Source organism: Leucopleurus acutus (assembly GCF_964270905.1).
Source record: "Leucopleurus acutus genome assembly, chromosome: 21".
Classification (NCBI taxonomy): Eukaryota; Metazoa; Chordata; class Mammalia; order Artiodactyla; family Delphinidae; genus Leucopleurus; species Leucopleurus acutus.
The window spans coordinates 18416577-18428922 of NC_139163.1; the positions used below are offsets into that span (position 1 = coordinate 18416577).

Genomic DNA, 12346 nt, shown 5'->3' on the forward strand with positions numbered 1-12346 from the left:
TTAAGAGAGGGAAGTGGATAAATCAGTGCTGCCGTCTTTAGGACACGGTAAAAGAAGTTTACTTATGCTTTTCCCAAATTGCTTCTATTGAGCGTATGTGTCTACTCTGTGTGTTTGTGTGTGTCTAAGCGTATGCGTGTATGTGATATGTGAGAGATATATACATATGGGATCAATAATTTGTGGTCGAATTTTTTTATCGTATCCCTAATTATTTGATTTGATTGTTTCAGTGATAGATATTTCTGCTAGATTTTCTGTGGGTGAAAAATGTATATGTGTGCTGAACTAGCAAGAGATTTTTGGCATATAATTTTGCATATTTTATTACAAATTATTGACTTTATTCAAAATATGACTAAATATATTTTAATTAGTCTCATCTGCTTAGTTTTTACATGATACTTTTGACTTTGTACTTCATATCGTCTTTACTGCTCGTATAGCAAATCTTGGTTGGGCATCTATTATGTGCACTTCCCTGAACTAGATATAGGGAAAGGACACGAAAAATAAAATATAGTCTCTGTCTTCAAGAAGATCATGACCTAAGGCAAATTGGCATAATATAATTTGAGCACTGTAAGTGGTGTGAAAGTGCTCTATATAACTACTGTGGGGGTACAGGAGGGCCAAACCTACTTCAAGAGGAGAAAGAAAAATCTTCATGGAGGTGTTAGAATTTAAGTTCACCTTGAAGAATGATTAAGATTTACACGACATAAAAAATGGGGGTTAGGCGTCTCATTGGCAATGTGAGAATAGTGATAGAAAAGTCATAAAAGTGAGATTATAAATGTTTTACACAGGGTTTAGGAGCCATTGTTCTGGTAGTACACTGCCGACCTTCAGGCCCTAGCTCCCCCTCTCCCTAGCTGTGTTACGTTAACTAGGTCCTTCAGTGTTTTAGCTCTTGGTTTCCCAACCTGTAAAATAGAGAAAATACCTCATGGTGCTGCTGTGAGGATAAAATAAGAAAAGTTCATGTTAAAAAAAAAAATTGGTGTTTTAAAATAATGGTGATTCATTTATTGGTTGTTCTCTGTGTACTAGACAATTTACAAAAGTTATTTTTAATTCTCATAATCTTTAAATTGATATTATAACCATATAAATGGTTATATATATAGTCATGTGTATATATATATATATATATATATATGTATATATATAAAGAATCTGCAATCAAATAAATTAAAATATTTGCCAAAGATCACATGGCAAGGAAAGGACACAGCCAGCATTCAAATCTAGATCTCACATTAAAGAATTGATGCTCTTTCTCCTTCACTGCAGAGGATGAATATGGGTAGCATCAGGGACAACATGGATGTTTCCAGGCCTTACCTTAATCCCTCTTATGGATGTGTCTGTAAGTGTAGAGCCACTGGTTTCACAAACATGTTAATTTTATGTTCACTTCATGTGGGTTTTTAACTGTTCATAAAATCAGAGTTTTTGTTTTTAAATAATAAGATTACAAAGTTATTATTTACCCCAAATCTTAACAGTGAAATTAACATTGAGAGTTTGAAGATAAATTCAAATAAGACATAGTCTTAGAAAAAAAGAATGTGCATTAAATTATATTACGTAAAGAAAGTTTTTTTTCATATCTATGTAAAGAAAGATACCCTGGGGAATGTATGAGCAATTGATATGAATAAACAAAAACTCAAGAAGAAAAATAAATAGTAAAAAATTACATGGAAATAGCCTTTCTACACTAAAAGTAAAAAAATGCAAATGAAAGCCACCTTAAGGTATCATTTAACTCTTACTAAAATCTAATTCTAAAATAAACATTGTTACTGAATAGTGGTGAATTTGGTTTAAAACATAAGTGACTGGAATCTTTGTAAATGTGTACGATCTTTTTAAAGAGCAGTAAGACAGTAGATACTAAGAAGTTTGAGATAGTCTTCCTGTCACCTGGTAGTTCAACATATAGTGAATTATCCTAAAGAAACATTTCAAAAGAAGAAAGCTAAGTTATAAAAATATTTACAGCATCATCATCTATATTAGTTAAACATTGCCCTCCAAAGAACAGGGAACATTTTTTTAAAAAGAATTATAGGAAAATGACTGCATAAATAAGATACATATATTTGATGAATTATTATATAGCCCATCATTTTAAACTTGAAAAAATAGTTCAAAGTATAAAGTTATTGATATGATTTTAAGGGAAATGCATAAGACCAAATGATAATGTACACTATGGTATCAATTTGTAACATGTATACACTCAATGTTTTTCTTCTGTTAGGGTGATGGGATGATAGAAGTTTTGTCCCAACTTATCTTTAATAGTGTTACAGTGTTTTTGTAATAAAAACAGGAAAAAAGAAGAGTGTGTTTTCAAACAGAAAAATACTGAAATTCTTTCATTGTTTTTCCTGTTGTAGCTTCTCTAAACTTTTCACCCATTTCATGAAAAGCTGATATTGCAGAGATGTGTTTCACTTCTCATGAGAACATGATTTCAGTAGATTATACAAACTCAAACGATTTCATAATTCTTTATCAGTGCATTGACATTTGTTAGGAATAAATTTATGTGAAGTTACTTTTCTTCTTAACTTCGGAAAAGGCACTTAAAGGCACACGTAGATTATGTGAATTGTTCACTGGCTGATAACAAGGCCTCACATGTGTGTATTCTCTAACATTACTAAAAATGTATACTATGGAGTAAGGAACTGGAGGAATCTGGTGAGTCTCACGAATGTCTTTGAGGCAAAAGTGGGAACCTTGGGGGTGAGATTTTTTGTTTCAGTTTCCTATTTACACACAATTCAGAGAAAAACCTTTTATTTCCCAAAGTGTAGCAGAAGAATTTTTTATATTTCTGCATTAGTGAAATGCAGACTTTTCTTGAGGCATAACCCCAGGTCTAAAATCCAGTCATCTTGCAAAATATTTTGTCTTTCATTTATTTATGGAATTTCTCCTAGTGATGAACACATGCTAAGTGGCAGGAACTCTCTAGTCATTGAACCAAAGAGATAAAAACTCCTGAGTCATGGATCTAACTTGTGCAAAAAGAGACAGACAATAGACAAGATAAACAAGGGAAATGTATTTCATGTTAGACGGTGGTAAGTTTGGGGCTGGGAGTCAAGGCAGGAAGGAGAAGAGGAAGTGAAAGAGGTAGGCTGCCATTTTAAATCTGATGCTGGAGAATGGTCTGTCTGAGCTAGTGAGCTTTTAGTCAGGACCCACGCGAGATCGGAGAGTGTTCACATGTTTTGAACAGAGGAGTGATATGATCTGACTTACTTTTTTCAGAGGAACGTTCTAGAGGCTGTGTGGAAAGTAAAGTGGAGGGAACTGAATGAAGCTGAGAGACCACATAGGGAGCTATTAAAATCGTCCAGGTGAGAAAGATGATGGGGCTTAAGCCAGGATGGCAGGAGGGGAGGTGACGAGAAGCAGTCAGTTTCTGCTTAGGGTTTGAAATCAGACCAGCAAGATCTGATGGTAGATTGGATGTGGAGGATGACAGAAAGTGAGTGACAAGGAGACCCCTAGGTTTGGGCCATATTAGAAATCCAGATGGTGGTGTTGTTAGGGAGATGCATATCCAGGTCTGGAGTTAAAAGGAGTGGCCTGGGTGGGAGATGAAGATGGAGAGTCATCAGCCGTATAGATTGTATTTAAAGCAATGAGACTAGTGAGCTCACCGAGGGAGTGAATAAAGGTAAAAAGAGGACAAGAACTGAGACCAGGCACACTCCAGTGTCAGTAGTTTGGGAGATGAGAAGAACAAGCAGGAAAAAATAACGCTGTCCTCAGTGTACTACCTCAGTACTATCTTCAGCATCTCTTCTCAACGGAAAAGCAAGAACATGACTAGATTTCCAGTATACACTCAAGGCATTTCATTTTTATACATTTGCTGCTTCTTGATTTCTCAGCATCTGCTTCTGCCCCTACCATATGAGTAATACAGCTCAAATTCCGTGTGGCAGGTTATGGGTGACCTGCATGTCTTGACATTCTTTTCTTCTTTCCCTGACCCTGACTTCCTGTTCTACCGTAGTGTCAGAGTTTCTTCCTTATTTTTAGTACTGCCATTCTTTCTTTACTAGCCTACTAAATATGTTTGTTTGTATCTGCCATATTTTTTCCCTGAAAAATAATTTCTACTCTTTGATTTTTTTCTCCTAGTCTTTGTTAAAGTGCTACATTTTGATGCTTGTTCATCAATTCTTTTGAATTTCCTCCTCCTTCTTAATGCCTCTTGGATTCGCCCCTCAATTGCCTACCCCACTGCTACTATCTAAGATGCCTGGCTGGGTAGATAAAAATGAACTGAAATCTAAAAATTGGGATCGAGTGGAAGGAATGGCTTTGAGGAAGTGAGGAGTTGCTATGCTACCAGATACGGGTCTTTGGGTGAGAGTGATCTAGAATGAAGTCCTGGCCTCTGGTTTGAATGACCATGCTTTTCTAGCACTGCCATATTAATTTTGTATTGCCACACACCTGATTATGTCATGTATGCCTTGCTACACAAAAAATAGTAAAAAGTAGTAAAAAAAAAAAAAGAATGATTATAATAATAAACAGGTGATATAAATGGGTGGCATGCCAACATTAAAAATCCTGGAAAAAGAAAAGTTAGGTTGATGTGGAAAGTACACCATTGTAGCTAGCTGTATTATTAAAAAAAAAAAATCTGATTCTGAGACATGAGATCTGAGCTGGATATATTGTCTGGTCAGGACGCAGGTAGTGGTTCTGCCATGTAAATAGATGAGATTCTCAGCGAGTATGGATACTAAGAATAAAAGAAAGAAAGAACAGAAAATGCCAGCAATGTTATGACAACGTCATCTATGATTAACTTAATCTATTTTTTAATAGAAAAAAGTATACTGATATTTAATACAGATCATGATTAACCCTTGTTTTACACTGCTCCAAAAAACAAACAGAACTCATGGTGCGCCCAGAGTAGCCAAAGGGAAGTATTTTTCATTCATCATGCCACTCAACAGATTTTCGTGTTCATCTCCCTTTCAGCCCTCTATACCTCTATAGCCCAGATATTTATTTATTTATTTGTTGGCTGCACCACCCAGCATGTGAGATCTTAGTTCCCTGACCAGGGATCTAACCCATGCCCTCTGGAGTGGAAGTGTGGGGTCTCTTCTCTTACTGCGCAGTGCGGGCTCTAGGCACGCGGGCTTCAGTAGTTGTGGCGTACGGGCTCTAGAGTGCAGACTCAGTAGTTGTGGCGCACGGGCTTAGCTGTTCCATGGCGTGTGGGATCTTCCTGGACCAGGGCTCGAACCCGTGCCCCTGCATTGGCAGGTGGATTCTTAACCACTGCACCACCAGGCAGGTCCCCCAGTTGCTTTGAACTGTAGTTTTAAAATGCATTTAGCTAAGTTTTATTGTCGTCTCATTTTAAAAACTTACTTGTTTGTTCATTTGTTTTCCATGGCAAGTAAAAAACTGTCATCCAAATCAAATAATAGAGTGAATTAAAAGGGGGGAAATGGCAGGAGAGTCTGGACCTGAATTAATCAATTTGGTTTCCTATAATAGTGAATGTTCCCAGATAATCGTTTATTTAGCTTCACCTCTGCCTAAGAAAAGAGAATGTAGGTTCTATAAATTCCCCCTCTGCCTGCTTCCTCCAGAGTGGCTGAAGCATTTAAAGAACACACTCCTTGGTCAGATCAATAGGATTTACAAAAAACTAAGATCAGGTTACGGAATGATACAGGTACAAACTGCAAAATAAAGAATCTCCTTGGTAATATTTTTAAAAATATATTGACAGGAGTTGAGTCACATCCTTACTTGTCAAAACCTCTTCCCAAAGTAGGATGAACGTTTGCATATGAATGATTGTCCTTCAGTTTCTGGAGGAGACATGAGTTTGATGTCCTGGAGCTGCCAGTGCACTCAGTTACAACTTCAGCTGTGCTAAATCCATAACTCATCATTAGAGAAAATAAATAATAATCAGAAGATGTTGGCTGTAGGCTAAATTTATCAATCAAATGAACTGAACTGTTTCCAAGAAAAAGTCATACAATTTCTCTTCATGGGAAATGTTCTTAAAATGCAGTCCTCAGATGGGCAGCAACAGCATCACTAGAAAACTTGTTGGGTTTGCAAATTCTTTACCCCTACCCTAAATATCAGAAACCCTGGGGGTGGGGCCCCTCAATGTGTTTTAAAGGAAGCCCTTCAAATGATTCTGATGCACCTTAAAGAGACATAGACATAGACTGAGTCATAAAATATAATAGATTGTGCTCAAAAAGTTACAAGCACATATTTGAGATGCTGCCAATGTATATAGTGAAGGAAACCCTGAAAGAAAAATATGTGAGAAAGAAAAGAAAAAAAGTAAGTGAAGGGAAGGGAAGCGAAGGGAAGGAAAGGAAGACAAAGGAAAAGAAAAAAGCCGGCTCCTAATCTGTGACTAGACTTTGTTAAATCTTTCTAAAGGAATAAAGCTGATGCCTTGGCAAAAGAAAACTTGGCTCATGAAGCTCTGATAAAAGATCACAGGAAACATTTGTTCCAAATTTTGCATAACTGTTTGCTCTATCTGGAACCTCTGATAAAAGATCACAAGAAATATTTCCTTCAACTTTTCAGCTACTGTTTGTTCTAAAGGAAATGCTTTTTTTTCTTTTCGGCTAAATGGTTGTTTTCTGCCAGTTGGGTTTTTTTTGTTTTTTGTTTTGGCTAAGAGAGCAAAGTTACCTCTCACTCTAAAAAAACACACATCTACAATCACAGGTACACATTTGTACATAGAAAGATACATGAGTGGATTCATGTAAATCTGTCCTTTAATGTTAAAATTAAAACTTATGGGTAAGTATAATATGTTGCTATATAGGGCAGATATGTAAATTTAACTAACTAATTATACTTGTTCCCTTGCTAAAATTAGATTTTAATTATAAATGTCAATTTGAAACTTTTTGCCAAAGGGCCCTAGCAATTCCATGTGTATTTATCATATTTCTCCACGTGTTTGATAGAAGTATGGAACCGTGGGAGAGCTTTCCCAATCAACAGGAGGACACTAATAGCTGTACAGAATCTGTGAAGTTTGATGCTCACTCAATGACTGCTTTGCTTCCTCCGAGTAAGTAGAATAAGAGTGGGGTGCTCGTGGAGATTGTCCTTAGAGTTAGTGACACTATGTAAAATTATGGTCTTGAGACTTACCCTAAATGTGTACGTTCCATCTGCCAGGTTGGATTTCAAATTTAGTCACCTGACAGATGGAATATCCCATCTTGCTTATAGTGTGGCTGCTTCTTCTCTTTTTAAAAATTTATTTATTCATCTATTTATTTATTCATCCATTTTTGGCCGCGTTGGGTCTTCCTTGTTGCGCATGGGCTTTCTCCAGTTGCGGCGAGCAGGGGCCACTCTTTGATGTGGTGTGCAGGCTTCTCATTGTGGTGGCTTCTCTTGTTGTGGAGCATGGGCTCTAGGCATGCAGGCTTTAGTAGTTGTGGCTCGCAGGCTCAGTAGTTGTGGCCCACAGGCTTAGTTGCTCTGCGGCATGTGGGATCCTCCTGGACCAGGGCTTGAACCCATGTCCCCTGCATTGGCAGGCGGACTCTCAACCACTGCGCCACCAGGGAAGCCCTGCTCCTTCTCTTTTTTCCTTCAATTTTCCCCCTTTTCTTTATTGTTTTCTTCTCTTTACTTAATTCTTTTCTCCTTTTTTGTTCAATCCCTCATAGAACGTTATTGAACAATGTCTAAACTTTTGTTTTAATTTAGGAGTTTACAACCTGAAAACAAAATTTCCTTCTTTTTGATTAAACAATAAAAACAATGGCCATAGGAAAGAAATTTGTATTCACTTAATCAGAGAAATGTCTTCCTTTGCTAGTAAGTTTCCCCTCTACATTGAGTTATCTTTTCTACAGTTAGCATCCCATTATGTGAATTGGTGTTCCATATAAACAAATAATACTAAAATATTACTATGTTCTGAAATATCCAGAGAATGGGCTTCATTGATCCATTCCAAAGTTTAATCAAAATGTGAGTCATTTTATTTCTTTTTTTTCACATTATATTCAAATCATAAGAAGCATCCAGATACAAAACTATTGAGATGGAATTAGGAGAGACAATTTGCATAATTATCATTGACAATAATGTTTCTCTTATCTCACTTAAAATCTGAAAAAATGGTATAATTACATAGTTGCATGAAGAATTTTATTTTCACCCAGAATATATTCCCATGTGAAATAGAAGAATGAAATTTAGGTTTGCATGTATGTTGGTATGGTATCAATACTAAAGTTTTCCAGCTAGTGCCCCCAAATGAGATAAGTACAACTTGCAGAGAATAGTAACTTTGTCCTGGATGTTTAGTTAATGGATAAGACAATCAAATGTCCATACTGATACCTGTATTGGCTTCTTCTGTGACTGTCCCTTTTGCTTTGTACTGAATAAATAAGAACCTATTTTTTTGTTCCCTTTTTATTCTAATAGGTTTGATACTAGCAATGTAATTGGAGATTTCAAAAATTTTAAGTAAGAAGAGTAAGTTTTCTAACAGTAGGTTGGGCTTTTGTTTTTCAGATCCTAAAAATGGCCTAACTCTTCAAGAGAAAATGAAGTCTTTCAAAGCTGCACTGATTGCCCTTTATCTCCTTGTGTTTGTAGTTCTTGTACCTATCATCGGAATAGTGGCAGGTACAGTATTCTAGAGTTCTGAAACTCAGCAACTCATCCTGTGAATTAATTATTGCAGGAGCAAAAAGAAGCATTCAGTCTTTTGTATATGGGAGATTCATAAGGGTGACTTCACATCACAAAGTGTTCCTCAGAGTTATTTCATGAAAAAATAGATTCTGCAAAGTTATTAAGTAAAAAAAAGTGTTTTTAAATAGCATAGAAAATGGAAGTTTGAGATAAAAATATAGATATGGAAAGGTAAGATGGAAAGAATTAGACCATTTCAAAAATATTACCCCCTGAAGTCCTATATATTTCTAATGATGCATCATAAATTTCATGGTAAGTATTCTAGTTGCCAATGTGAGGATATAAACATGATCATTTGCATTAATGATGCCTAAAATATAAAAATAAGCCAGTTTTCAAGAAATACACTTCTACTCCTAGTATTGAGAGCAGAAAGTATTCCTGTGAGTCTTCAAACAGAGGAAACCTCGTAAAATAATGGCCTATCCCTCAGTAATATTTGTACAGTTTATATGGCCACATATTTCATAAGGGTATTATTTAAAACATCTCTAAAAATAACCTGCCAGCATCCTTTCAAAGAAAAATAAAAATAGAACACTTTGCTTGGGTTCTACATGATGTTTTTCAGGTACATTTTTTTTTTTTTTTTGGAGAGTTTGGCTTGAATTGGGGATAAATTTGAGGATTTCTACAGAGGTGGATGGCTTGCATATAACTCAAGCAAATCTGTAAATATTGTTTTCCTCAGGAGCATTTTTGAGGGATTTGATTGGCATTTGAATTTATATACCTTGTAGCTCTCCTCTTTGTGAGTGGCAAAATGGACATATGCTCGAACAAGAGATAGGCTGGGAGGAAGATATATTTTTATGTGCATACTAATCAGATTAATAAGAAAATTCTCCTAATAAAGGCCAAACCTCCTCCACCAAGAGACAACCTAAAGAATATTCCAAGAGAAAGCCAAAAATTCTACTAAGAAAGAAATGATAATGAAAACAACAATAACTGTAACATTTTTGTAATGCTTCTGAGCATGTACTATGTTCAGGCACTAGGCTATATGTTTTCCACAGATTATCTCAATACACCTTAAGTTACCCTTGAGCAGATGTATGCTTACCCTTATCATCCACAAAAGGAAACTGATCAGCAATGGAGTTGGAGTTCCCACCCATGGCTCCTGACTCCTAACTTCTGGGGTCTATTATCTCCCAGTGCAATCGGGGTTTTAGAACAAAATATGGTTGGCCAATAAAAAAACAAAACAGAGTTGTCATAATTTTAGGCAGGAAAATATTTTCCATATGTAAAAATCAACTCCTATTGAAACAAAAACATTAGCCAACCACAACAAACGGAACCAATCAGCCATCTAAGTAAAAGAACCTGATATGTTTGTCATTAAACAACTAACTTCCTGATGAACTGAGATTATCTGTGTGCTGTTCATGTATATGCTTATCTGTAGTTTGAAATGCATAACTGAAAGATGTGTCATTGTTAGGGATCATTAGCTAACAGCCAGTTAGAATTTGGTACATTTCATCACTTTTATACAAACCGTGGCCTACAGAGCCAACCTCAGGGAGTGCAACTTCTTTCTACTAGGCCCAGGCAGAATACGAACTGAAGTCTGGAAAGACTTCAGGGTTCTAACCAAGTTCAAAAATCTCTGGGCTGTTAGAAAATACTACCAAGTCAACACATTTTTTCTAGGGTTGACAATGATTGATTTGAAGTAGCTTTGTTTCCTAAAGCTGTAGCATGTACCTATTACGACTGACAAAAAGCTAAAAATGTTCAAATCTTATAAGTTCACATTAGCACCCAAATTCACCAGAATTTGAAACAGATCTCCCTATGTCTATCATACTTGAATAATAAACACTGACAATCCATTTACAGCTGTAAGTTGTAGGTCAGAATATTTTCCAAAAGAAAACTAAAATGCAATACATATCTCTACTTGATATCCAAAACTTTCAAATATAGACAAAATGTATCCCTGAAATGATAGAAATTACTCTGTTTTGGCAAATATAAATCAGTAGATAAAATAAAGTGTTATACATGAAAACTCTATTTAAAGTCTTATACATTGAAAGATATTTCTTAATTATAAAATCTCCTCCATGCGCTACCTTTTCTTCAAGAAGCTACTAGATCACTATCACAGTACAGTGACATAGAATAATGTCTCTGAAGAATAAGGTATAATCTAAGATTAATGTATATAAATTGTTACTGATGCATTGAAGATCCTTTAGCTCAAAATAATATAAATTTTTGGTAGAAGAAGGTTTTGCCAACATGAAAGAGCAAATGTGATCTGTAAAATCAAATATAACTCTCTCCCTAGGTCTTTGCACAAGCCATAAAATTTGTCTCCTTTCAAATGTAAAATAGAAAAGTCACAAAATGTCATCTCTCTGATGATAATGAAAGAAATGAACATTTGAAAATATGAACTCTGTCATTCTTTACCTAGATTTCTGATACAGTATTAAATTTTTTAAAGAAAGTAAGGATTAAATTAGTTTTCATTCAAGATTTGGGAAAATAAGCAATATTGTGTTTTTAAGTCTATAAGCAAAAAATAGCCTTTATTGTCAGTTCATGTTGAACTTGGTATTAAAGAAAAATCCTTGGTTACATGACATTTTGTTAAGTCAAATCTTCCCCTTCTATACTGTGAAGAAGTTTTGCTTTACCCATATGAAATAAAAAGTATTTCCAGTGAAAATAAAAATTATATGGTTGAGTAATTAGATCAATATGTCTGTTAAAGCACATATGTGCATTAATATATGATATTTGTTTTTCTCTTTTGGGATTGACATATATATACTACTATGTATAAAATAGATAACTAATGAGAACCTACAGTATAGCATAGGGAACTCTACCCAGTGCTCTATGGTGACCTAAATGGGAAGGAAATCCAAAAAAGAGGGGATATATGTATACGTATGGCTGATTCACTTTGCTGTACAGCAGAAACTGACACAGCAGTGTAAAGCAACTATACTCCAATAAAAAATAAATAAAGCACAGATACTACCTTTCTCATAGAATACTCAATGTCCTCCCAATTTTTTTATATTACACATTAATTCCCCTTGTTATCAGTATTGGCCATACAGATATTGAATCTGAAATATTAATAATAATTAAAATATTGAAAAGTATCAAATGTGTATTATGTGCCAGGAAAAGATCTAAGCACTTTGCATATATCAGCTCATTTAATTATTTAAACACTGACTATTAGTATCCCATTTATACAGATAGTGAAATGGAAGCATGGACCAATTAATTTGCTCAAAGGCACAGCTTATAAAGGAAAAAGCAAGAATCACTAATCCAGGCAGCTGTCCTCCAGAACTTAGATTATTAACTGCTACCTAAAAAAGCAGTAATTATCACAAAAGAAAAATTTTTAAGGGACAAGTTTGAGATAATTTTGCAAATATTGTTAGTTTAGATTTCTTATTGTTAAAGTCAAAGTCCATTCCCAGTCATTTTCTATTCCCAGAGTCGCTCAAGCGGTGCTTTATATATAGTAGGTGCTTAATAAATAAATCATAGAATTGATGACTCCATGAATGAGGCTGTC

General features: G+C 35.2%; 1 protein-coding gene across 1 annotated transcript in view; it reads left to right on the forward strand.

Annotated features, from left to right (window-relative positions):
- Positions 1–7026: 7026 nt before the first annotated feature.
- Positions 7027–12346, forward strand: part of MSR1 (macrophage scavenger receptor 1) — a gene marked incomplete at both ends in the record, with an annotated part of 60135 nt that continues 54815 nt past the window's right edge. Inside the window, 2 exons of the mRNA XM_082863662.1 lie at positions 7027–7129; positions 8599–8712. Of these exons, the coding sequence (XP_082719788.1) occupies positions 7027–7129; positions 8599–8712 (217 nt within the window). The remainder of the gene's footprint in view (positions 7130–8598; positions 8713–12346) is intronic.